The 26362-nt window shown below is 46.9% G+C and overlaps 7 protein-coding genes across 9 annotated transcripts; 5 read left to right on the top strand and 2 right to left on the bottom strand.

Annotated features, from left to right (window-relative positions):
- The first annotated feature begins 203 nt into the window (after nt 1–203).
- Nucleotides 204–1980, top strand: LOC118507869 (annexin B10-like). The gene is made up of 4 exons (XM_036047076.1): nt 204–568; nt 685–861; nt 948–1661; nt 1737–1980. Exons 1-4 carry the CDS (start codon nt 551–553, stop codon nt 1791–1793), a joined length of 966 nt encoding a protein of 321 aa, XP_035902969.1. The 5' UTR covers nt 204–550; the 3' UTR covers nt 1794–1980.
- Nucleotides 1981–2676: 696 nt separating this feature from the next.
- On the top strand, nt 2677–4766 carry LOC118507870 (annexin B10-like). Its single transcript, XM_036047077.1, has 3 exons — nt 2677–3066; nt 3388–4278; nt 4364–4766. Exons 1-3 carry the CDS (start codon nt 3049–3051, stop codon nt 4418–4420), a joined length of 966 nt encoding a protein of 321 aa, XP_035902970.1. The 5' UTR covers nt 2677–3048; the 3' UTR covers nt 4421–4766.
- Nucleotides 4767–6027: 1261 nt separating this feature from the next.
- On the top strand, nt 6028–7636 carry LOC118507865 (ferrochelatase, mitochondrial). Its single transcript, XM_036047071.1, has 3 exons — nt 6028–6222; nt 6322–6469; nt 6570–7636. The coding sequence occupies exons 1-3, from the start codon at nt 6174–6176 to the stop codon at nt 7531–7533; spliced, it is 1161 nt and encodes a 386-aa protein (XP_035902964.1). The 5' UTR covers nt 6028–6173; the 3' UTR covers nt 7534–7636.
- LOC118507864 (regulator of G-protein signaling 7-like) lies at nt 7630–13000 on the top strand. Of its 3 annotated transcripts, none has more exons than XM_036047070.1 (7): nt 7630–7716; nt 8268–8693; nt 8769–9903; nt 9976–10089; nt 10154–10279; nt 10366–10657; nt 11839–13000. In XM_036047070.1, exons 3-7 carry the CDS (start codon nt 8927–8929, stop codon nt 11896–11898), a joined length of 1569 nt encoding a protein of 522 aa, XP_035902963.1. In that variant the 5' UTR covers nt 7630–7716; nt 8268–8693; nt 8769–8926; the 3' UTR covers nt 11899–13000. The 3 variants fall into 3 exon arrangements, with proteins under 3 accessions (XP_035902963.1, XP_035902962.1, XP_035902961.1); XM_036047069.1 differs by having other exon boundaries at nt 7633–7716; nt 7976–8693; XM_036047068.1 differs by lacking the exon at nt 7630–7716 and having other exon boundaries at nt 7759–8693.
- LOC118507871 (DNA repair protein XRCC3-like) lies at nt 12127–14429 on the bottom strand. Its single transcript, XM_036047078.1, has 2 exons — nt 13928–14429; nt 12127–13864 (listed from the first exon to the last, which is right to left on the bottom strand). Exons 1-2 carry the CDS (start codon nt 14048–14050, stop codon nt 13418–13420), a joined length of 570 nt encoding a protein of 189 aa, XP_035902971.1. The 5' UTR covers nt 14051–14429; the 3' UTR covers nt 12127–13417.
- A 195-nt stretch (nt 14430–14624) lies between these two features.
- On the bottom strand, nt 14625–16940 carry LOC118507866 (twinfilin). Its single transcript, XM_036047072.1, has 4 exons — nt 16691–16940; nt 16469–16546; nt 16292–16403; nt 14625–16221 (listed from the first exon to the last, which is right to left on the bottom strand). Exons 1-4 carry the CDS (start codon nt 16713–16715, stop codon nt 15405–15407), a joined length of 1032 nt encoding a protein of 343 aa, XP_035902965.1. The 5' UTR covers nt 16716–16940; the 3' UTR covers nt 14625–15404.
- Nucleotides 16941–17081: 141 nt separating this feature from the next.
- LOC118507863 (cyclin-G-associated kinase) lies at nt 17082–25834 on the top strand. The gene is made up of 5 exons (XM_036047067.1): nt 17082–17624; nt 18008–18381; nt 18446–21547; nt 21633–21794; nt 22241–25834. Exons 1-5 carry the CDS (start codon nt 17492–17494, stop codon nt 22349–22351), a joined length of 3882 nt encoding a protein of 1293 aa, XP_035902960.1. The 5' UTR covers nt 17082–17491; the 3' UTR covers nt 22352–25834.
- Nucleotides 25835–26362: the final 528 nt, after the last annotated feature.

Below are 26362 nucleotides of genomic sequence, written 5' to 3'. Positions count from 1 at the left end.
GAAGTTCGAGTTGGAATGTAAACACGTATTATGTTTTCGTTTATCATAAACACCAACGATCATTATTTCAGCTTCCACTTTTCCTTGTTTAGAAAACATGAATTTGAGAAACCAGTTCCAAAAAAAGCCCACCACAAAAAGTAGAAAAAAGCTTTTGCTTGTGTTTGTATTTGTCAACAGAATTCATCGCACGTGTTCACTGCGCTGTAACACGCATACCACACCACACACTACACAACATCATACGACGCGTCCGAAAAACGTAAACGTGTTCCATCTCGCTCTTGCCCTCAGCGTTCCGCTATTTTACATTTCTGTCACGCACAGCCATGTATTGCGTCGTGGATGTGCATGCATTCATTTATTTTTATTAACGCTGTTTCCAGCGTCTTTCGCTTTCCATTCCGGCAAAAACACCGGTTGTGCCTTTTCTTCTGGTTTGTGCTGGATTCTTTCTCATCGCGCGTCGTTGCAGCGTCGTGTACCGCTCAGCAGTACCTAACAGTGTGTCAAATTATTTGTTTGTTCTCCTAAAGCAATACTCCCAGCCATGTCTTGGTATTACACGGTAAGTAAGGGGAGCACCAGCGTAAAAACTTTGTTTGCTAAATTATCACCAAACAAGGCCGACGGTAGAGCAGAGCAGGTGATTTTTCTTAAACGGATGTTGCGTACCGTTCACAGCCCCACCCCACCGTCGTGCCGGCAGAAGATTTCGATGCATCTGCCGATGCAAATGCGCTAAGGAAAGCGATGAAAGGTTTCGGCACGGACGAGCAGGCGATCATCGACATCCTGTGTGCGCGGTCCAATGCCCAGCGACAGGAGATTGCGGAAGCGTTCAAGCGTGAGTTGGGCAGAGTAAGTGGTGGCAGAACCGCCTTGACAACAGGCAGCACCAGGGAACCAGAATCTCTATTTATAACCCTTTTTCTCCCCTTTGGCAGGATCTGATCGACGATCTGAAGTCGGAACTGGGTGGCAAGTTTGAAGATGTCATTCTGGGGCTTATGCTACGCCCGGAAGCCTACCTGTGCAAGCAACTGCACAAAGCGATGGACGGCATCGGCACCAATGAAAAGGCGTTGATCGAAATCATTTGTCCGCAGACGAACGATCAAATAAAGGCGATCGTCGACTGCTACGAGGAGATGTACGACCGTCCGTTGGCCGAGCATTTGTGCAGCGAAACATCTGGCAGCTTCCGACGACTCCTGACCATGATCATTGTCGGCGCCCGCGATCCGCAAGGCACGGTCGATCCTGATCTTGCCGTGGAGCAGGCGAAGCAACTGTACGATGCCGGTGAGGGTAAGCTCGGTACGGACGAGGAAGTGTTCTACAAGATCCTTGCCCATGGCTCCTTCGATCAGCTGGAGATAGTGTTCGAAGAGTACAAAAGTCTGTCGGGACGTACGATCGAGCAAGCGCTGAAGGCGGAACTCAGCGGCGAACTTTACGACGCACTGAGCGCGATCGTGGAGTGTGTACAGATGGCACCGCACTTCTTCGCCAAACGGTTGCACAAGGCGATGGATGGTGTCGGCACGGATGATGCGACACTGATTCGTATTATCGTCTCGCGATCGGAGATCGATCTGCAGAACATCAAGGACGAGTTCGAGCAGATGTACAACAAGACGCTCGTCAGTGCCGTACGGGTAAGTACAGTCGCATGGTGCCAGTTCCAGTTACCAAACATCCATTTGTTAATTTAACCCTTTTCTATTCCGCAGAGTGAAACTTCCGGTGACTACAAACGGGCCCTTTGCGCTTTGATCGGAAACGCTTGAAGAGGCGGCTGCAACTGCATCATGACGAAATTGATTTCTAACGTTTCGAATCGTATTACATCTATTCTAGAAGTTCACGCAAAGAGCATGCCTTTATATGGTCGGGTTTCGTGTATGTATGTGTTTCGGTGTCGAATCTCTTGTTCAACAATAAAAACAATTAATCACGTCTTATCGCAAACAAAAACTGTTATTAACTACGTCGAAGCTTTTAGTGTACCATATAAATTATACGGTTGCAAAGAAGCTATGTATATAATCCCTTATTTGGGCGCGGTTACAGCTATCTGTATGGTTAGAGTTTCTTTACCCTTCGTGCCACCAGAGACAGGCTTTGGCGCCACCGGGTCGACATAAGTAGGAAGCCGGCTCTTTGCCGCTCCCCGTTGTGCAATCGATTCGATGTGGGAGACACGCAGCAATTAATGTAAAAATCGATAACTTGTCGACCGTAGTGAGACATCACTGTGACACTGTTTCCTCCCAACAAATCTCACTAGATACTACCGTGGGATTGATTGAGCAACGGTTCGCCGTAAACGATGTGTACAGCAATTACCAAATGTATGGGCTGTCTACCACTCTGAAGATTAGTTCTGTCGAAGGCAAATGTACTTTTAATGAGATTTTCCATTCCATAGAATTATTGCTGTCTGGCTCTGCTGACCCAAGAAACGAGTTTGTTTACGATCTTAAGCACGAATTTTTCACATGATAAAACTAGCTAAAAGCAAAATATATTGCAACATTCGTGCGAGTTATATCAAACAAAAATACATAGTTTTTCCCACCATTACGAATAAGAATCATTCGCATCGGCTATTTGGCACAGTGCCGCCGCGAAAAAACCCCTCCCTACTGACAAAAGCCGAAGTTTCACTCACTCGCTCACTCACGGCACTCACTTTTCGCTTATGAGGGGACCGGTTTTGGGAGAAGCTGACTGAACTATGCCGTGAAAACAAATATAACGCCCTACCAGCAGTTCGTGAACAACTATCATTTCTCACACTCTGCAGACAGTAGCTGCTTGGTGATCGCGCGTCGCTCTCATTTACGGCCGTTCGAGTGATTCGGGTGTATCATTAGGCAGCAAGCAAGCAAGCGATAGAAGTGATCATCTGACGTGTCTTTCTGTGGTCGATCGTGCAAAACAGTTAGTGCTTCCGAGTGATTCACACCGTAGTTCCTGGCACTGGTGAAATTCCCCCGTTGGTTTCCTACCGGTAGTAACATCTCTTTCGCTATCAGAGCAATGTCGTGGTATTATGTGGTGAGTGTGATTCTATTTTTAACACAAATGGAAAATCCGAATCCTACAGATATGCTGCACTGGTTCAGGCTGAGTGCTATTGTTAATATTGATATTGTCTACCCATCGTTGTCCATTGCATCATTTTGGTGTTGCGTTGCGATAGGGCCAATCAAATGAAGCAGAAATAACATGCTCGACCATGACGCCCTGACCTTGGCTTGGCAAGAGTATCGTCACAAACACCTGTTAATTGTTGCCGTGCTGCTCAGTGCATTTTCAATTTTTTGTGGTAATTTTTCTCGACATCCTCCTTCTAATGCCATCGTACACTGATTGCAGCCCAAACCGACCGTGTTTCCAGCGGAAGTTTTTAACCCATCCGAGGATGCGGCCGCACTGCGCAAAGCGATGAAGGGCTTCGGTACTGACGAGCAGGCGATCATCAACATACTCTGCTCGCGCAGTAACCAGCAACGCCAGTACATTTCGGAAGCGTTCCAGCGTGACCTGGGCCGTGATCTACTGAAAGACCTGAAGTCGGAGTTGAGTGGAAAGTTTGAGGACGTCATCGTTGGACTCATGATGCCGCCGGTGAACTATCTCTGCAAACAGCTGTACAAAGCGATGGACGGTATCGGCACGGACGAGAAGGCACTGATCGAGATACTGTGCTCGCAAGACAACGAGCAGATGCACCAGATCGCGCACACGTATGAGGAAATGTACAACCGACCGCTGGCCGAACACGTCTGCTCGGAAACGTCTGGTAGCTTCCGGCGTCTGCTAACTCTTATCATTACGGGAACGCGTGAGTCGAACGATATGTGCAACCCGGAGCTTGCCGTGGAACAGGCCAAAAGTCTGTATAATGCTGGCGAAGGCAAATGGGGCACGGACGAGTCAACGTTTTACAAGATTCTGGCCCACGCCTCCTTTGCCCAGCTGGAAATAGTGTTCGAAGAGTACAAAAAGCTTACCGGCCGTACGATCGAGCAGGCGCTGAAGGCGGAGATTAGCGGTGACTTCTACGAAGCGTTAAGTGCGATCGTGGAGTGTGTCCAGATGGCGCCACACTTCTTTGCAAAAAAGCTGTTCCTGGCTATGGACGGTATCGGTACGGACGATAAAACGCTGATCCGCATCATCATCAGCCGGGCGGAGATCGATCTACAGAACATCAAGGACGAGTTTGAGCAGATGTACAACAAAACGCTGCTCAGCATGGTTAAGGTACTTACCGTCATGTGACGCCAACATCAGCAGCTGCATCAAGCAGAAAGAGAAACATAATTCATTATTTGCTTTCCCTTTACAGGACGAAACGTCCGGCGACTACAAGCGTGTTCTTTCTGCACTGATCGGAGGTGCATAGTGGAGCAACCATTCAAACACTTGCATTACTATAAGTTAAGCAACGACACAAACGCCATCTACTTTTTTTTTAAAGAAATAAGGGAACAATTTTACAGCTTTGACATACACACACACAATCGTCGCGATGATCTGGCATTGGCATTGCACCTTCGCTAGACCTTGTTTTACTTAGTCGACGTGCGACGAGCACTATTCGGGGGAGATTTGATACCAGTGGTGCCTGCCTATTACAGGCAACTGGTGTCGCCACTTGTACTTAGTTTTGGTCAACTCCAAGTCCGTCGACAGATCCGATATGTTGCGAACGGGACAACGCTAGAAAAAAAGAAGGTAACCTTGAGCATAATCAAACCAAATCTTGATTAAACATGCATGAAAGAATCAATTCTTTCGATAGAATTTCCCACGCACCGAGAAGCTTTCAGCTTAGGCAGCAAATCAGCGCGGATAAGGCATAAACAGCGCGCGACCAATGTTTACGATGCAGAACAATGCGCGCCTCAACATACGTGTTCAGCACGATTAACGTTTACATTACAGCATGTGACAAACGGCAAGCGCGTCCAGCGCGAATAATGTTTACATTATGTGAAACGCAAGTGTCCCCGATCAATGAACAAACATTATAGCATGGGTTTGAACTGAGGTGCGCGATCATCGATACCTGCGCTCCAAGCGTGGTTTGCGACCATCCTTCCTCCGGAGAACGGGTTCGCCCCTCAGCGGTGTCTACCACTCCGACGGAAATTACTAGGAATCGTGATTGTGAGAACCCTCCGGAAATCTCCCCTTGCTCCCCTCCGAATACCAGATCCGACACCTCAGCGGTGTCTACCAATTCGTCGAAAGCAAGGAGAGAAGCCAGTGTCCAGGCGTTGGTCAGCGGAAGATTCGACCTCGTCCTTCCTACGGAATTCGGGCCGGTGCTCTAGTAGTACCTAGTGCTCCGTCGGAGGAATTGGAAGAATCGCGACCGACCCTCCCATCAGGTCCACTTTTGGAAGATCGCCCGGTAATCCGGGAATGAAGCCACTTGTCTGACCTGTGCCAGGTACGTTGCATCCGTCGATTCAACGTCCGAAGGAAGGTGCGCGACCCCTTTTCCGAATCGGCCATACCTTCGCGTGGCCGGTTCACCAACGGGGACGTTTTATGTCCACTGTTGTTCCCGTAGCAACAACACGATAAGTGCCAATCGTATGATGCATGGAAACCAGTCTACCATTTACATTCTTTCTACATGACAATGAGCAACGTATTATTATGTATATTACTGTTTCTGGTAAAAATTAATAAATTAAAATTCTGTCCACGGTGAAACATACTTTGCGGTTTTGTATTTGTTTTGAGAACGTTCTCTCTCTCTCTCTCTTGGTATACTCTGAAAAGTGTTTTTTTTTTTTCATTTAGAGCTTGTAGTTTACAATGTATCATGTAAATATTTGCATTTGGGACAGTTGGAATGGCTAAACTCCTTAAAATCAGTATTCTAAAGGCAGCAAATGTTCAGAATATAGTTCTACTGGTGCAGTCCCACAGAGTTGAGCAAGTAAACAAATAAAAACAAAAACACAATCTGTCATCGCGCGTGACCGATGGAGCAGCACGTTGTTTAGCCGGCTGTGGTTGGTGAATGCGATTTCGAGTGTATGTTTTTTGCTTCTCCTCATCACAGCCAGAAGACGATAAAGTTACGTCTCGTTGACCCGTATCGCTACAATTATTAAGTGAAAGTGGTCAATGCTAACGGTATGCATTCGTTGTTGAAGAAATGTTTCTCCTGTGGTACGGCCGTTCATGGTACGTGAGTTGGAAACAAATAATATCAATCGATTGGTGAATTACACTATTACACATCTGTTTGTTTTTCTTTTTTCTTTTCAATAAATTCATTTTCAGGCCTCCACCAGTTTCGCAACATTGCCACCAAACCGCGCACGGCTGTAGTTATGCTCAACATGGGAGGACCAGAGAACACGGACCAGGTACATGATTATCTGCACCGCATTATGACCGACCGCGACATGATTCAGCTACCAGTGCAGAGGTAAAAAGACACGTGTGCCTTTGCAACAACGTTGTCACAGCGGACGGGTGAAAGGAACGTTCTCGATTGGACGTTTGTTTAATGTATGCCACCTTTACAGCAAACTTGGCCCTTGGATAGCGAAACGTCGCACACCAGAGGTACAGAAAAAGTATGCCGAAATTGGCGGTGGTTCGCCGATTCTGAAGTGGACCAATCTGCAGGGTGATCTGATGTGCAAGCAGCTGGACAAACTATCGCCGGAAACAGCACCGCACAAGCATTATGTGGCGTTTCGATACGTAAACCCGCTAACGGAGGATACGTTCCGCGAAGTGGAGCGTGACCAACCCGAACGGGTGGTACTGTTCTCGCAGTATCCACAGTACAGCTGTGCAACATCCGGATCCAGCTTTAATGCAATCTACTCACACTTCAAGGAGAACTCCCTGAGCGGACTAGAGAAAGCGCGCTGGAGCGTTATCGATCGGTGGGGAACCCATCCCCTACTGGCCAAAACGTTTGCCGACAACATTCGCAAAGAGTTGGAAAAGTTCCCCGCCGAGAAGCGGAAGGACGTGGTGCTACTTTTCTCGGCCCACTCGCTACCACTTCGGGCGGTCAATCGGGGCGATGCGTATCCTTCGGAAGTAGGTGCAACCGTACAGAACGTGATGCAAGAGCTTGGCTGGGCGCAACCCTACTGTCTGGTGTGGCAATCGAAGGTTGGCCCACTGCCCTGGCTCGAGCCATTCACCGAGGATGCCATCAAGGGCTATGTGAAGCAGGGCAAGAAAAACTTTATCCTCGTACCGATTGCATTCGTGAATGAGCACATCGAAACGCTACACGAGCTGGACATTGAATACTGCCAGGAGTTGGCGCACGAGGTTGGAGCGGAAAAGATTGGCCGTGCGGCCGCTCCGAACGATCATCCGCTGTTTATAGATGCGCTCACGGACGTGGTGCGGCACCATTTATCAAACGGTTCGACCGTTGGGCCAAAGTTTCTCCTCCGCTGCCCGGCATGCGTTAATCAGAAGTGTTCGGTGAGCAAGCAGTGGTTCAAGGAATTGTGCAATTGAACTGACGTGCATTTCGGGGACTGATAATGGGTGCGGAGAGGGGCAGGGTCTAAACAATAAAACAAAAAGCCAGCGAAATAACGCATTTCAGTGTGTGAAGGAAGCTTGTTGTGTGTTATCTCGTGAATGCATTCGAAAGAAGCACGTATCACATCACGTAGAGCGCGGATTGAAAATGGACAGGTTAGTTTATTGCGAAACCGAGCCGATAGCGTTAATTGCAGCAGATTAAAGATTTAATTTTATTGCACCACTTGCGGGCAGGCAATGCACAGTTGAGATGCACAGTAAATAACACGTTGCTCACAAAATTGTGCTTCTCATTTCGGTCAGAAAATGTTTACAAAATTCAAATGTTATTGATAATTACAAATAATTTGCTTCAGCCCTTTGAGCAACTAAGCTTAGCTATTTAACTTTAATTGCTCGATTTCAACCGTAGCCCCCGTTCGGAGAGCCAAAATCGAAACATGTTGCAATCAGCTTGCCATCGACGAGCACGCTGTCTGTTGGTTCGCTCGCTCGCCCTACAAATCTAGGATATTCGGGTACGTGTTCTCGCTCTGTATCCTTTGGCGATTGTCACCCAATGTACACAGATACAATCTCGCCCTCAGTGTCTCGCTCTCTTCGAATCTCACCAAAAATAATTTCCCGCTCCCGGATGGTGGAAAACTTCGCTCAAATATAGGCAAAAATCCCATTTATTTTCACGTATACACACACGCACACAGCGACAGTCCATGCCCTTGTCCATTGCCGTCCGTGCCAGGAGAGATGTGAAAATTTCCATTTTCATTTTTGCACTCCAACAAGTAAGTTCAGCGGATCATCGTAGTAGGCTGGATGTTGTTTTCCTCTGGCTGGCAATAATGTTTCGCACCACCACGACCGAATAGAAAAGTGGCTGGCCATGCTGGGGAGGATGTATCGTTCCGTAGGCCATCGTTTGCGCGGAACTGACCCGCACGATATTCGTTTGTGCTGAGACGGAGGCGTGCCACCAAAAGTGCTAACTGTGTCAACCGCGGTGCAATACGCAGGAAAAACGCCAACAAGAAAACTGTGCAACAACTAGCAGCAAGATCCCTGGACCAAGGCCCATCCTGGACCAAGGCTGTTTGGTGCAAAAATTGGGGGTGGAGTCGGGAGCCATTCAAGTGAGTGAATTTCGCCCATCCTTCGTTTTTCATTTGCGTCTTAATACAGGTGGGCCTTTTTTACCATTTTCTCAGGTGCCATATACAATCGATCGTCAGGTGCGTGAGGTGACTGAGAAAGGGAAAGGGTGTCCAAAAATATCTTGCACAACCCCATCAACGCCAAGTGGTGAACCGATAACAACAACAGACAGAATACTGCACCAATTTCGTCTGCTGCCGTAGCAAGGAGGATGGTTACGAAGAAAAGCGTTGACATAGAGAAGGAAAAACTTGCCAAAAACATGCACTCCGGCTCCAACAGTGGTGCCACGGGTCTTCCGACAAAATCGTCCAGTGCGGGTGTAGGAGGAGGAGGAGGAGCAACCAGCGGTGGGTCGTGCAACGCGGTCGTAAGCTTTAGCCCCAGCACAATGGCCAACAGCAGCCATATGGTGCAGCAGATCCTGCCCCACGGTCAGGATGCGCCCAACATTCTGGTGTACAAGAAAATGGAAGCCATCGTCGAACGGATGCAAACCGAGGGTACCGGCGTGTCGGTCCGCACGGTCAAAGCCTTCATGAGCAAAGTGCCGTCGGTGTTTACCGGGGCGGATCTCATTCAATGGATCATGACCAACCTTACGGTCGACGACATTAGTGAGGCGCTTCATCTGGCGCATCTGCTGGCGTCCCACGGCTATCTCTTCCCGATCGATGACCACCAGCTCACGGTGCGGAACGATGGTACGTTCTATCGCTTCCAGACGCCCTACTTCTGGCCGTCCAACTTCTGGGAGCCGGAAAACACCGACTACGCCATCTATCTGTGCAAGCGCACGATGCAGAACAAGACGCGGCTGGAGCTGGCCGACTACGAGGCCGAAAATCTGGCCAAGCTGCAGAAAATGTTCTCCCGCAAATGGGAGTTTATCTTCATGCAGGCGGAAGCGCAAAGCAAGGTCGATAAGAAGCGCGACAAGCTCGAGCGCAAAGTGTTGGACTCGCAGGAACGAGCGTTCTGGGACGTGCACCGTCCAATGCCGGGATGCGTCAACACGACCGAGATGGACATTAAGAAAGCGTACCGAAAGGGGGCATCGTCGCTGGGGTCCGGTTCGGCCGGAACGGCCGCACACAGCAATCCGGTGGAAACGATGGCAAAAACGATTTCACTGCTCAAGCAAAAGCTCGATCGACGCACGATTAAAGTCTCGAAGGTGGCTGAATCGTAAGTACAGTAGTGTCATGGCTCGCGAACCGCCAGGAATCACTCACCATCTTTCCACCCGCAACGTTTCAGATACATTTCGTACTATGAGCAGTATAGCGAGTTTGACTATTTCCTATCAGCGCCGGATCATCCCAATCCATGGCACACGGATAATACTGAATTTTGGGATGCGGAGAAACTCGGGTTCGTAGATGCCTGTCCATCATTGTGAGTAGGATCCACTCACGTTTCTTCCCTCTATCAACAGGAAGGACATTCCAATGAAGCGTGTCAAACGGTGGGGCTTCAGCTTGCGAGAGTTACTGAACGATCCGATCGGGCGCGAGCAGTTTACCAAGTTTCTTGATAAAGAATTTAGTGGTGAAAACTTAAAGTAATACCCGTCTTCAGCACCCGGTTCAGCACCGATTAACCGATGTGTGTGTTGGTGTGTGCGTGTGTTTTTGTTTTACTTCACAGGTTCTGGGAAGCGATTCAGGACATGAAGGCTTTACCGCAGTCCCAGATAAAGGATGCGGCGAAAGCGATCTGGAACGAGTATCTCGCACCTGACGCGGCCTGCCCGGTCAATATTGACTCGAAGTCGCTAGAGCTGGCACGGGAGGTGGTAAAGGAGGGGGCCGCGCAGCCGAGCCGCTGGTGTTTCGACGTTGCAGCCGATCACGTGTTTTATCTGATGAAGAGTGACTCCTACTCGCGCTTCCTTCGTTCCGATATGTACAAAGACTGTCTGAACGGCTCAAAGAAGAAGGTAAAGTCAATTCCTAACCTCTTTGGCGTAAAGTTAAACTACTAGACTAGCTTAGACCATTAGATAATGGGGTGCGTCAAGGTGCTCTTTAAAAAAAAACTTGATATACTCGTTGCTGGTACTCGATCTGTACGGATTGATTTGCCAGCCTTCTTCTTGCTGTTCTCTTTTTATACAGTAAAGCCAAAATCGCTCGATTTGTAGTTCTACGTTTTGTTTGGTTTTTTGACAATGCTGCTTTTTGTCGATAGATTAGATGCTGTGCTTGCCGTTACCGTACATACCTAACAGTTAATTATTATAGTTCTCTGGTTCGATCATGCATTCTACCTTTAGTTTAGTTCGATTTGCGACTAGTTAGATAGACGATTGATTTACATTGATCATAGTTATGCATTGGTAAGATCTTTCCTCAGTTGTCGAACAATTCTTTCGCACATCTCGATCATTATTCATTATTTGAAAATACATTCCCATAAGCTTAATAGACTCAAACACAATGATGTACAAAAAAAAAGGAACAACATGAAATGTGTGTCTGTGTCTTTTGGGTGTGCGTGTTTGTAAGTACGTAATCATTTAAAAAATACATCCCGGGATACTACTAGCAGCGCGCGCCGTCTGCATTGCATTAGATATGGATAAACTCTTAGAGCTTTTCTACATTTTTCACCAAAACCAAAAAAGGCGATTAGTAGACGATGGAAGAAAACAATGAATCAAATTGGCAGAATCCGCCTGTAATTAGACACGCTAGTAAGATGATGGTCCGTATCCTTTGATGATGGACCTATAACATAAGCAAGTTCCAAAAACTGAAGAAAAGCTCCTAGCAGTGCAGGGTATGGTTGTAGGTTAAAAATAGGTCGTATTTTGAAAGTACATCGTTCAGTGTTGATGTTAATGTGTGTTAAAGTTGGTTTGGGCGATGATAACGTGTAACCAGATACTGTGTACATTATTGTTTTTCATCATTCCATTGGGCCATAGGATGGTGGTCCGATCGATCTGACGCCAAACTCATGATAGAACCATCTTTCGCTTGAGCATGTGCTCGACAACGGAGCATGATACATTTCTCGTTATTACCTTTGCTGTACTGTTATATGAACTAGTCCCAAATTTCGCTTACTGTAAAACGTACATAAAATTCTAACCGCCTAATCCCCATAACTTTTCAGACATCCGTCAAAGGACTTCGAATATTTTCTGGAAGAAAAGATACGCCTGTGATAAATTAACTTTTGCCTGTTATTTCCCCACTACTTCGCAGTGCTGCGCATTTAAATGCGTTTGCGTTTACCCTGTTTTTGCTTGAAATCGATATTCGATATGCGTTGCAATGCCTCGATACCTAGATTTGCAGACTATATTAGAAAAAGAAAAGAAAAAAAAAACATTGTCCCCGCATAAAATGCAATACTTGTGGTTTTAAGTAGATAAACTATATTTTTGCTAAGAGATTGAAATTGGTGCATACAAACAAGTTTATTGTTTAACATAAATGTAATATCCAATAGTCAGATTGAATAGGCCAATCTATAGATGGATGCTACTCCATTCGGTTTGCTACTTTCGAACCTATCGTTTACTACTTAAACAACTATGTGCACTAACCGAACAACATATACTACAGCCCCTTGTGTTTACTGCTAAACGTGCGCCGGCTAATTGTTTTGTATCGTAGGAAAAACAAATCCAAAACCAATGTCTATCGGGTATTCTACAGAATGTGATGTGTAAATAGCGTTTAGTCGTAAAAAATAACGGACAAAATAGGCAACAAAATAGTAAGATGAACCAAAAAAAAAAAACATCAAACCGTGTCTATCAGCTGTGTAATGTTACTACTAAGACAATCTAATTTCACTAGACAACAGGAAGCGGCCATCAAATTGCGAGGATACCTGCTGCTGCACACTGTGTGTACTGGCAAAACGAGCTACCTTACGGCTACTACTACTACTACTACTACTACTACTAAAACTGCTACTAATAATGCTATACTTACACACCTAATTGTACTAACGGCTACCGCTCTACTCTACTCCTAACGTGTTGTTATTGAGATATCAACGTTTTAAAAACGACATTACCCACCACCGTTCGTAAACAAGAAAGACAAACCAAAACTAGTGAGAAATGTTTTAAAACATACGGATAAACAGAGACTAGACTAGAGATGATTATGATTATTAGCGTACGTGAAAGCGGCATTTTAAAGAAGAAAGACTCAACAAAAAAATATATATAAATAGAAAACAACTTCGGTAGCAAGAACATGTGCTTAGTTTAGGGAAAATGTTTAAATTGTAAACCGGCACCAGGGACTCGTTGCAACAAAAAGAAAGAGAAAACAACGCATAAACAATAGCCAAACAAAAAGCAGAACATACACACATGTCCATGCTCTGAATGCTTAACAGAAGGTCAACTCTTCTTACTATATTTGCCAAAGGTGAATGTTATCTTCGCTCTTAGGTATCTGTTTAGACAAATGAACACTGTTTAGAAGGCATTCCTAAACGAGCCCATTTATGTAATGTACTGTTAACAATCCATCCCCCCTATATACTATACTTTTGATCGTATTTGGTCGAGAGACTAATTGGTAATTGGTGTGTATGGTAAACCCGAAAAAAAGAAGATCTCACCGATCCGCAACCGATCGCTCATACTACATAGGTCTATCTTTACGAACAATAATAAATCTGTAGAACTACTACTGCAGGTGTGTAAACAACAATGAAGCGATTTCTCTCATTCACATGGTTCCGTTCCGTCCGTGTGTACTACCGCATCCACCGGACCCGACTCGTCGATGCAATAGTACCCATGCTTCGGGCTCAAAGACGGTCCAAACACTACCGTACAGCGTCGATCACTGGAGTTCAGATTTCGGGACAGCTGCAAACGGGTGTGCACCAGCGAGCTCCAGGCTAGCCCCAGCGCGGGAACGAGTCGCTGATCGTCGAGTGTAGCAGAATCAATCACCGCACGTACCTGGTTTGTGACGAATGTTGCAAAATTGTGCTGCTCCTGGAGTTGTTGCAAGTCGTGCACGATCGCACGAAACGTTTCGGCACGCGAAACGTAGTTCGTCTCTTCCAGGAATGGGTTAGTGATGGAATCGATGATAAGCACGGCGATCCTTGTTTTCGCTAACAGCTTTGGCAGCCGGTCAAACAGACACGCCATCAAAGAGGGCTGTAATTAAGGGAAAGCTTGTATACCGACAAGACGAACGTTAAGATGGTGACGGGTACGTACCACACATCGTACATGCTCGACGAGTATATGATCCGCAAAGTTACGGGCTTGTATTGCGCTATCATGCGGGTGCCTGCGTTTGTACTCTTGCTCCATCTGTAGAAGCCTTCCGGACGGGAACATATGCTCGGTACATATGTAGACGACGGATGCATCCGGCACCTCGCGTTGAGCTGAGAGTGCCAGCTTTAAGGCGATCTGTGTTTTTCCCGAACCGGGATCTCCGGAAACTTCGAAAGTTCCTCGACAACAGACACCACCGTCCGTGAGCCGATCTAGAACCGGTACGCCGAAGCTGATCTTTTGCCAGCGGTCTGCATGTTTGGTCAGTATTTGGTTGCCTGTAAGCACGCATAAAACTGTTTCAAACACAAACACACTGTCACTGCAGCATTGAGGCTGTACGTTTATTTACCGGAGCAAAAGCCCTCGAATTCTGATTCCATGGTTCTGGAGCGTCGACGAGACTGTGTACACTCCGTTCGTACATTTAGCGCGCCATCTTTTGGCGTCTTGAAGTTGTTTCCTTTGACAACTAGATTTTCTCCATGCCAACAGGTTTGTTTATTTGTATTGCGTTCAAGGTCATCTGCAAAGCGATTCTCTACACGCAAACAACAGTAGGCTGTAGGCCGGGATCGCGATCATGCACTTCACACCGGCAAAGGATTCTAATCGCTGATGAAAATATGACGAGTTTCTATTTTTTGAAAAATATAATATTTTATTCAGTTCGATCGTGTTATTGGAAGTTTTGATTGGATAGTTTGAGCTTGCGTAAGAAAGCGATAACATAGTTAGGTAAGGTAAAGCACATCTTACAACTCCGATAAAGTGTAGCTATTCTACATTACAATTTCACTTTAAATACTTATGCGCACATGCAGTGACACTGTGAAGCGATGGCTCATGGAGCACGAACTAAAACAGGCAACGTTAACCTTTAATTGTAAATGATGTCCTGTAATCTCGTTGGCCGTACATTTAACGACACAAGCCCGCATTTGTCGTACCCATTGGGATTGCCTGGTGAGGCAAACGCACGATCCCTATTATCTGTTTTCGATTTCGAGAAATGTTTTTTTTTCGTTTTTGGCATTATGCTCCCTTCTCCCCAAAGATGCTATTTTGATGCTCTCTAATGTTGATGAACTTTATAATACTTTTGATACTGTACACGGGTTCTGACTGCGTGTGCATTGCTGCAAGTGTCTAATGTGTTGCGAATGGGGTTTTGTTCTACTTGTTGTGTCTGTATTTCTGCTTCCGGAGCGACGTAAAATGGGTTCAATAAGTTATGTTGTCTACACAAACAGACAAAAAATACATAATAGCGTATTGCCACACAATGCGATGCAAAATGCGATGAAAGGTGGGTGCGTCGGGCAGGTGTTCTAGCTAGCAACGTAGTAGTATAGCGCCTTCATAGTGACCCCTGTTAATGCTAATGTTCGATTATTAGCCTCGTCAACACTTCTTACTCGACAGCCTGTGGTTTCGTCAGTCTTTTAGCTCCGCGGCTAGGTGGGCCCTTCGGTTTCGAAAACTGCGGCCGAAGGTTCAGCTTGCGCGGATGAAGCTCCTCGTGGAGAAACTCTTCGGTCAGCTCTGCACCGTTGTCAATCTCCAGCTTCTTTGCCACCTGTATGCCGTGCTTTTCGATCGTAGCCGAAAATGGTCCCTTGCAGCTTGAGTACATCATCCGCTCGCGAATGGAGCAGCTGTACCCGGGCATCGAGTACACGAACACAACGCTCTCCAGATAGGTACCCTCGTGATGGTGCTTGAAAATGTACAGATGGTAGCGAGCGTGATCGGTTGGGATTTGCATCGGCAGCCCAGTCAGCTCGATATTGTCCGCCTTGACAAGGTGTATCTTTTCCTCCTCGAGATCAATACGAAACTGGAGATAGTTGTAACCGCCACGGCGTATATCGTGGAGCGCTTGTGCGACCGAATCCGATATGGGACAGTTAATGCCGCCGAGCGTTTGTTGCTTGGTGTCTATACCGAAATCTGTTTTCACTTCTGTTTTGCGCAGTTCAGCCAGCTCTTCCTCGCGGCTGGTCAGCGGGGCCGGCGTACTGAAGTCAACGCGATGCTTGTGATAACCCTGCAGCGTCGTTTCTTCCTTGGTCGTTGCGTTAAGCTCTTCCTTGATGTGGCCCGAACCGAACTCGAGCTTCAGCGTCGCTTTGGTCGAAGCGTACAGCATCTTCTGCCGCACTGTTGCCGATTCCGGCACCCAGCTCATTAGCAGCCATGCGTATCCGGTGGGAATTTTGTAGTCCAATCTGCCAGAGAGGGGGAAAACCCGATGATGTTAGTGTCAATCTCTTTGCTCGCCGCTAACGCAAAATGTACCTATAGAGGATGTAGCAAGGCGTGCTCTCTTCTATCAGCGGTCTTACCAACGTATCGTAGTCCTTTTCCCAGTCTCGTTTCACATCACTGTGGCTTACCAGTCGAAGTTCCTCTGAAATGTAGCAACGGGTCAAAACTACTTTCAGACAAAGCTACGGCCAATTTCCCACAGCTTACCATTCTCGATAGAAACTTTCAGCACTCTCGTCTTTCCATCCTTGCTTTTGCCAAAAAACTTCAACAGCTCGGCGTTTGCTGGGGGGACGAAGGAAAAAAGCAATTAGATTCGTCATACCCCGTCGTTCGTTTTGATAATCAACTCAAAGCGCTGGTGCCAACAACAACAACAACAAAAAAGATTATGCACGCATTCATCAGGTTCGCCCGCAAAAAACCTACCCTTGATGCCAGTTTGGTGCGACATGCCTACGGGTAAAAGTAGCAAATTCGGTGCACTTAGCAGGGAAGCGATAAAGCCAATACGATGTGCTGCACTTTGGGGCGACTAGGAGTACTGATGAGCAGGTATTGGGCTAGAAACAAAACAAACACAAAATGGGCAAGTGTCTGGCCGAGATCACAAATTTCTTTTTTGCGAACAATGAATTTCACTTGTGAAGATTGTGGTTACGTCAAAATCAGCTGTCAAAGTGCGCCCGATTCCGACAGTTGTCAGTGTGATCGCTGCAAAGGGCGGCCGTGGCAAAGTGCGTACGAATTGCAATGAAAAGGGCAGGAATGCGGTTTAGAAAAGGGCAAAAACATGCATTATCGATGCCGGCAGCAAATCGAACTCCTGCGCGAATAAACATACTCTCCTCGCAATTGATGTCGAACGCATGGGAGTAGTCGACCCACGCGTACAAACGTCGTTTGTTGACAGCGTGGTGAAAATGGTGTTTGACAGTGCGTACAACACCGAGCGAAAGAGACGGAAGCCCAATACAAGCGCAAGTGGGTGACTTTTCGTGGCTCGTCGTCGTCGTTGTGCGATTATCGGGAAGAAAGAAGCAAGAACTCCGTTCGTTCTATGAAAGGGGGTGTCTCGCGATTAGGATCGACTAGCCCAGTTCAGTTGACACACGCAGGAAAACGCAACGAAACTGAAAAACGGAAACAGCTTTAGGGTCACGGAGAGGGCACCAACGTTGATAAAAGTGCGGGCAAACATCGCGCAGTGCGAGCGAACTCGGGGACAAGATGAGTGATTTCTTGAAATCGGCCATAAACTATTTCAATGCGACACCCTCGAATGGATTGGACAACGATTTCGTGGGCCAGGCGGTGGAGGTGGCTAACGTGAAGCTGCGTATCAAACGCGTTATAGCGGAAGGTTAGTGTCGCGGACCGCAGTTTTATCGTTATCGATAACGGATCGAGCGACAAAGGCGACGGTGCCGATAGGTGGTGGTCGTTCAGCCAGCTGTTACTCATCCGGAATCAGCTTTCGGTATCGAATTACCGACCGTCGGCCGTCCTTTGTCCAGTGCAGCGCAAATGTCAAACGCAGTCAAAAGGATACTCGCGTGACGGTCTCTGCGTGGGTTGAACGAAAGCGTTTTTCGTCCTGCCCACTGGCTGGCCGACTGGCAGCATGCTATGTGTGTTGTGTGGGCAAAGGTCACTCGCGTTGGTGGTCCTTTCAAACGAGCCGGGAAGGGACGCACCGTGTCGCGCCGCATTATCTAATTTTCTGCGTACCTTTTCTTTGTGCAGGTGGATTTGCTTACGTGTACGTGGCACAGGACGTGCAATCCAACACGGAGTACGCACTGAAGCGGCTGCTCGGCACGGACAAGGAGGAGTGCAATAACATAATACGCGAGATCAACTTCCACAAGCAGGTGTCTGGCCACCCGAATATTGTAAAATTCGTGGCCGCCACCTTCATCGATCGACCACAAAGCACCAACTCGCAGCGCCGGGCGGAATATCTGCTGGTGTCGGAGCTTTGCAAAGGCGGCTCGCTGTACGACTGTCTCGAGCAGGATCTCGCGCCGGAAACGGTGCTGCGGGTGTTTTACCAGGCCACCAAAGCCGTTGCCCATCTACACAGCCAACCGAAACCCATCAATCATCGGGATATAAAGGTTTGCACGCGTCTCCTGTAGGTGGAACGATGTGATTGTTTACCTTTTTTGTCACCATTTTCAGATTGAAAACTTTCTTATTGGAAGCGATGGATTGTTGAAGCTGTGCGATTTTGGATCGGCATCCACGGATAGCTACGCACCGGACGTAACATGGAACGCGCAGCAGCGCGATACGCTGGAAGATGCACTAACACGGTGCACGACTCCGATGTACCGGGCACCGGAGCAGCTCGATACCTGGGCCAACCATCCGATCGGTATCAAGATGGACGTTTGGGCGCTCGGATGTATTTTGTACTGTCTTTGCTACCGCAAGCATCCGTTCGAGGATTCGGCCAAACTGCGTATTATAAACGCCAACTATACCATTCCAGCGACTGATTCGCGGTACGCATGCTTCAATGAAGTGATCCGTGGATGTTTGCAAATCGATCCGAATCAACGGTTCGATACGGCCATGATACTGGAACGGTTGGCTGCCGTCGCGGAGACGAAGGGATGGCCATTGAAGGCCCCGCTAGGATTACTGGGCAAACCACTGAATTCGCCCCTCACGGGCATGACACCGGCACCCAGCCCGAGTCACAATCGACCGAATGGTGGTGTAGTACCGGAACGGCCTGCACCACCCCGACCCGTTTGTCCGCCGGGCGGTCCCGTACCGGTGTCTAGCGACGGTACGCTTCGAAACAAGTACCCCCAGCGTCCTCCTGATCCGGTGCGTATGGCACCTCCGGTGCAGGCTGGACCATCGCCATATCCAACGCCTCACACGCAACAGTTTAGTCAACCGGTCCCGCCAGCGATAGGTGGCGGTGGTGGTGGCGGTCTATTCTCCTCGATAAAGGGCGGTGCGGGAAGCTTTTTGAAAAATCTGAAAGACACCTCGTCGAAGGTGATGCAAACAGTGCAGCAGAGCATTGCCCGCACAGACCTTGACATGAGCTACATTACGCAGCGGATCATAGTGATGCCGTGTCCGTCGGAGGGCATCGAGTCGACGTACCGCACGAACAACATCGAGGACGTAAAGCTGTTCCTGGACAGTCGCTACCAACCCACGAAACTGAGCGTATACAATCTGGTCGGTCGGAACAGTTGTCCCCGGATGCCACCCCCCGTCCGGACGGTTGATGCCGGCTTTATTTACGCTCCCGTTCCGCCGCAAAGTGGCAAAGCTCCGGTACTGACCGGATTGTACTCGCTCGTGGAAGATATCTACGGGTTTCTGAGTGCCGATCCGAAAACGATCGTCATCATCCAGAGCCCTGACTGTGGTCGTGCGCTGGCAGCGACCGTTGTGTGTGCTTTATTGATCTATGCCTCGCTGGTAACGGAACCGGAAGATGCGATGCAAATGTTTGCTATCAAACGAACGCCACCCAGTTTGCGCGCCTCGGAGCTTCGGTACCTTTACTATTTGGGAGACATTGTCCGGTCGGTACCGCACCTGCCACACTACAAGCCGGTAACGCTAGTATCTCTCGCAGTGACACCCGTACCCCGCATGACAAAGGCACGCGACGGCTGCCGAATGTATGTGGAGGTAGCAACGGCCGATCGTACGGTATTCTGTACGCTGCAGGACTACGAACGGATGCGCCTGTATCATACATCGGAGGGAAAAATTGCACTCGCAATGAATGTCACCGTGTGCGGTGATGTTACGATCAGCTTGTACCATGCCCGGAACGCACTCGGTGGCATAGGACGACCGCAGGGCATTAAGATATGCCAGCTACAGTTTCACACCGGCTTCATACCCGAGGAGGAAACGTTGATCAATTACGATCGGTCGGAGTTGGACGAGGTGCCAGATGTGGAGCATGTGCCGCAAAAGTTCAGCGTTGCTCTGAGCGTTTTCGTGGGGGACTCGGAACGTCCGCCATCTGCCAGTCCGCCCTGGAATACGCCGAAAGCTTCGCGCGATCCTCGCACCCTTTTCGCTTCTCAGCTGGAGTATGAAGAGAACGTCGACAACTTTGTCACAAAACCCAGCAGTAAGGGAAGCGGAGATTCGGCTGCACCACATAAACCTCCGCCGCCACGACCGGCACCACCGTCACCACAACCAGCGCACCGAGTGTTGGGTGATGATGTGTCGCGAATGACAGCGTCCGGTACTCCACCAACTGGAACCGGGATGGAGGAGCGAGAAGCCGATCTTTTAAATCTAAACAAATCTAGTCAAGCAAGGCAGCCGCAGGAAGATGCACAGCCGGTTCCGCGGATCGAAGAAACGTACGATCTTCTCGGTGGACTTTCACCGCCGGTCGTTACTGGGCAAAGTGGCAGTGAAGCGCACGGGGCTGCTGCTGGCAGAAGCACGACAACGGCCGTACTGGACGATATATTCGGAACGCTTGACGATGCACCGGTGCCCAGTGGGGGCACCACCCTGCCCACTACCAAATCGAGCAGTGATTTAAATGGCCTCAATCTTAACTTTGACCACTTTGGTGGTGTAGCGCAGCCAGCAAGTGGTGCCCCTTTCACGAACGGCGCCGGGCAATCGGACGCGTCTGCAAGCAATGCAAACAACAGCTTTGGATTCGATGCGTTCGCTGGGGTTGCTCCGCAATCGATCTACAATAGCGCTGCTTCGGTGCAACCTACCGCAACGATTCCACAACAGCAACCACCACCGTCATCGAATAGTGCTGCATCAAAAGATCCGTTTGCAGATATCGGCAATTTGGCAGCAGGTCTCGGAGGAGGAGGAGGTGCAGGCAGTGGTGCACGCGTTGCCAGCGGTTGGGGTGCTAAACCAGGAACTACACCCAGCCCTCGTTCGACACAGTTCTCCAGCCCGACCCATCAGTTCAGTGGCGCTAGCACGGCGAACCCGTCGCCGAGGGCACCATCGACGCCGAACCATCAGATGCGCAGCCCGAACGATCCTAGCCAACCGTCAACGGCGGCCCGTCCCGATTACAGTCGTTTGCATTTCGAACCGCCGAAGAATGGTAGCAATGGCAATGCAAAGGACGCAGCGCCGGGTGGTGGTGGTCTCCGTTCGGGGGATATTTTTGGCGACATTCTTGGCCAGCAAGGTTACTCGTTCGGTAGTACCAAAAACCAAGGACCGCGAACGATGAACGATATGCGCAAGGAGGAGCTGGTCAAGGAGATGGACCCGGAAAGGGTGAAACTGATGGAATGGGTATGTAAAGCTTGCTGACCAACGGTCTTTTGTTAAATTGCATTGTAATTATCGTTTTTTTTTTCTTTCTCGTTTTTATTTCCAGACTGAAGGTAAAAAGAACAATATTCGTGCACTACTCTGCACCGTGCATACTGTGCTGTGGCCTGGCGCTAAGTGGACAAAGTGTGAAATGCATCAACTGGTGTCGGCAGCAGATGTGAAGAAAATATACCGCAAAGCGTGTCTCGCCGTACATCCCGACAAGGTATGTACTTTTCAACCAGTTCCTTTGATTGAGTTAGCATTTTTCAGTTGAACTTTTTTGCTTTCAATATAAAATAATATTTTTATAATCGTATAGCGGTACTAAAGTAATCAATTCAATGAACGTATCTATTGGAAGGATACAAAAAGTGGGCAACGTTACGTACGAGCGTAATCACGATACAAGCAAACATATCTTTAGGAAACATCAGTGGTTATATTTATAGCAATAATAAGTTGAAATTGAGCCAGAATGAGTGAATGATTTAAATCATAGCAATGCAATTAGATCATTTAAATCATCACGACGAGTTATTTCAGCTCACTTGTGATTTAACTTTCCGTGCCGACTAGCCACTCACTCACTACGCTTTAACTCAATCATGCGATAGTCCAGCGTTAAGAGCTTTATCGATTTATTTTCAATTGTTTTTCCCTGTCTTACAGCACACTGGTACGGAGAATGAAAGTATGGCGAAAATGATATTCATGGAGCTTAACAACGCTTGGACTGAGTTCGAGAGTGACGTGAGCCAACAGAATCTATTCTCCAACTAGAGCGCCAACATGCTCTAACAACGGCCGGGCGTGTGAATCGAGAGAGGGGTAGGTAATAATTTGTTAGAACGTTACTACAATAGTTTAATTATTCCCACACGTTCCCGAACTTTTCGACCGACTGAAGTCGAAGAATATCGCATTCCATCTGGAATGGAAAGCGTTTCCGAAGAAAAGAAAAAGAAACAGAAAAAAAACATCACACGTTAGTCCCGATTGTTTTACGAGAAATATTTTGAGTGTTTAATGCATCGAACCTGTAACGTGTGTTCCTTTTGTGTAGTAGAAGCGTACCTCTTTTCTTCCTCACCCTGGGACGGAATGGAATCGTTCCCGATCGGAAAAGACAGTTTCAAAATAATATCATCAGTAATAGTAATTGTATGGACTCTGGTTAGGGCTTTGCGGGAGGGGTCGGGAAGGCGCGGACAAAGTACTGAAAGGCGCAAATGCTAGAGTGAAGCTAATGTGATAATTTGTCCTTTTCGTTGATGTTTTACTTTGATCGAAAGTGCACTTTTAAACATCACACCGCGTTGCATCGTTTAATTGCTATGTCACTATTTATGGAAGTATGATAAGCACCGGCACATTGCAGAATATACATTCTGGGGCCGGTTGGCGTTCTTTAAGAATGGATCGCATTGGCAGGAAGTGACGTAGTAAAGCATAGGATAGAGCATAAAACAGGAAAGTACCATTATTTTATTACCCCCATGCCTTTATGCGGAGGTGGGCAGGGAAAGAGTATTATAAACTGTTAATATATTATAACATGTATAGCCAGCCAGAAATCTGACCCCTTATCCAAATATCGTTTGGCGCTGTAGTGCTCTTGGAAAAGGTAGCAACGTATCGTAAAACAATTAAATATGTTTTCTTCAGTAATGTAGTGTTTAACTGCAGGTTTTCTTAAATTTTAACAGCATTTTACACATTTCGGGGGAGTTACATCTGCTTCCAGCTACAGTCGAATCGCTCAACGTTTGCTTCGACTCACGAGCTGCCTACTTTGCTACGAGCTTCCGTGATTCCATAGTAACGGCATGCGGCATCGACCATAGTGTCCAAGTGAGCGCATTCGGAGGTGATGGCGATTCGACAGTAACTGGAAACAGTTTTATTTTCTATGGATATGAATTTAATTTTCCAATGCGTCTTTATCAACACCCCGATGCGTTTTATTTCAACCTTTGTGGTTTGATGTTTTATTTCATTTCCTTTTTGTATTTATTTCTGTATATTGGACATGTTTTTTTCGTACGCGGTTTTACCTACATTGCGTTCCATTGAAAGAAACCATTTCTATTTACTCCGGTTCTCCTTATGAATTGTTTCCGATGATGATTGTTCAGTTCAGAAAGAAAGACGACATTACGGATCAAGCTACTAGCCCTTTATATATACTGGAAATACTTTTTTCTTATCATTCATTGAATAAAAATGCTAATAATAACACAACCAAACCTCTAACTCCAACAAAACTGTTGAAATAAATTGCCACAACGTTGAAACACGGAGCTCACGGGAATACAATTTATACCCACGGAACTGAAACATCCTTCCGAGAAATGGAAAAATGCTGTTAATTATTTGCCACATGAGCCACAAAAGCTCTTTACACTTGAATGATTTACCATAGAAGAACCCCACGAAGGACGGGAAACAAAAGCAGCAACATAGTGTTTTAATGGTAGCAGAACGGTATACAAACATATATCAAACGATCAATTAAACCCAACAAAAACAAAAAAAAATCTGACCAGCTGACTAGCGAGTGAAGATTTTTAGAACAAATGAACTGTAAGGCAAGAAATATTTGACGTTTCAGCAGCAAAAGAATAACATATGTAGCAATTCTACGTGCAGTTACGGTCTATATGGAGTGTTACACGGTTATATGAGGTTAAAAAACATACAAGTAACCAGATTCAGATGCATGTTAATCCAATAGCACTTAACAATGGGACTTAGCACACGCACACTGGTCCTTGCGAGTTGCGGTGCGATAGTAATGAATTGTAATTTAACTGAAACATTTTAGCAGATCTGTATCTGCTGCTACTGCTGCGCTTGCCCACGTTGTTGATTGTTCGTCACTATGTGTATGTGTGTATAAGTCAGTAACTTATTCCCCCCCAAAAACAAAAACTCTAGCTAAAAGTGAAATGTAATGCGCGTTTCATTCGGTGTTCAGATAAGAATGTACATTGTGTAGGATATGACGGATATGGGGTCGTGCCGACATTGTTCACGCGACATGGGGCCATGGGGCACGAAGACGGTCGTTGTGTTGACGAGTGTTGAGATGTGGCGAAACAGATGCTTTACAAAACGAATACTAACTATCAGCTAAATAGAAAGGTTTTAGGTTCATAATCTAATGATAGTAGGAGGAGGAACACATAGAAGTTTGACAACAAACAAACAAACAGAAGCTTTGCGATGATGATTTCAATTTGCAAATGTGGCAAATAGGCGTTATTACGTTACGTTAGGCGTACTTTAGTTCAGTTCAGGATAATGCAGCGAGAGGCACGAACGACGAGGAGGACGTAATCAGGCACGTGTGAATACTACTAGCAAAGGTCAGATGTGAGGAAGGATCAAACCTGGCTTAGGCTGATTTGATGCGTTAAGGTAAGGTTCGATTGACTTGTGCTGTGATGTTACAGGAAATGCCGGGAAACCTTGTACCATTCGAGTGTACCGAGTTTAGTTGTGGCTCACGCCTATAATGTGTGGAGGAGCGTTAGATGATCGAATCCTTACAAGCGAAACGTTTTGCGTCCTGTGCGAGATTATTCAAAGCGAGAGCCGTTGAATGGGGGATGCATTAATTGAAAACACAAATTCCTGGAACAGGGGGAACGCGTATTCGCGTGCATGTGTGGAAGGAAGTAGTTCACGCTACTGAATAGTTGGCAAAGCAATATAATGAAACAAAACGGTTAGTAATACACAAAGGTGTGACACGTGTAATGTTGTAGAAAGAGAAACGGAGTAAAATGAGGAGAGGATGTGGGGCAGTTCAGGGCGATCGTGCAATGGAATTCGTTGCTCATCGATCAATGCGTTCCCAATCAGTGATGACTATTCCTCCTTTGTTTTGTTTAATTTTTAAATAATCACACGAAATTTATTTATTTGTACGAAAAGCTTAAGGCCGGTAGGCGAACGTGGTACATTCGTTTATGTAAAAGTTGGTACGTTCCATAGATTTATGCATATACTGTTTACGCTCGGTTAATTTGTAAAGCAATCGCACGCTGAGTCGACACACACACACACACACAAAAAGAATTATGTACTATGGGGAGGCAACATATTTCCAACTATACAAATTATTGTTACGCGAATAGGAGGCGAATGCATGAAAAAGAAAAAAAATATTACACCTTCCACTTGTACTCGTATACACAACCTATCAGCAAACCCCTTATATATTACATAAATACATAACGTTGAATGATAAAGATGAAATGTCCAGTGTGTCGGTGCTACATTCCTGTCGCTTGACCTTGAGAAATTAAGCAAAAATTAAAAAAAGGCTTAGTATTGAAGGGGAATATTAAGGAATTGAATAATAAGGCTCCTATTGACTTACAGAGTTGTACAACACCTAATCAGACAAGAAGAATCATGATGGAAACGTGGATTCCAGTTGAAAACGGTACACATTTACATATAGGTTTATCTGACTGACCAACTGTGTCGTTGCTATAAAGTGCAACACAGATTATATGTTCAGGTGCATCAACTTTGTACCCGGTCAAACCAGCCACTGTACCATGAGTGACAGAAAGCTTATGACAAAATCTGGGCGTAGTCCAAAGGGCCATTCTCAAAAGGCCTAGTCCAAGTGGGCTGCTAGGAAGGGCTCTGTTTCAAGGGGCCTAGTCCAAAGAGCCTATCTCAAGGCGCCTAGTACAAAGGATTTAGCCCAAGGGGCCTGCTCCAAGGACCCTAGTCCAACAGACATAGTCCAAGGGGCATAGTCCCCTTGGAGGG

The sequence above is a fragment of the Anopheles stephensi genome, chromosome 2 (assembly GCF_013141755.1).
Source record: "Anopheles stephensi strain Indian chromosome 2, UCI_ANSTEP_V1.0, whole genome shotgun sequence".
In the NCBI taxonomy this organism is placed as follows: Eukaryota; Metazoa; Arthropoda; class Insecta; order Diptera; family Culicidae; genus Anopheles; species Anopheles stephensi.
This window is presented reverse-complemented; position numbering and strand designations above follow the sequence as displayed.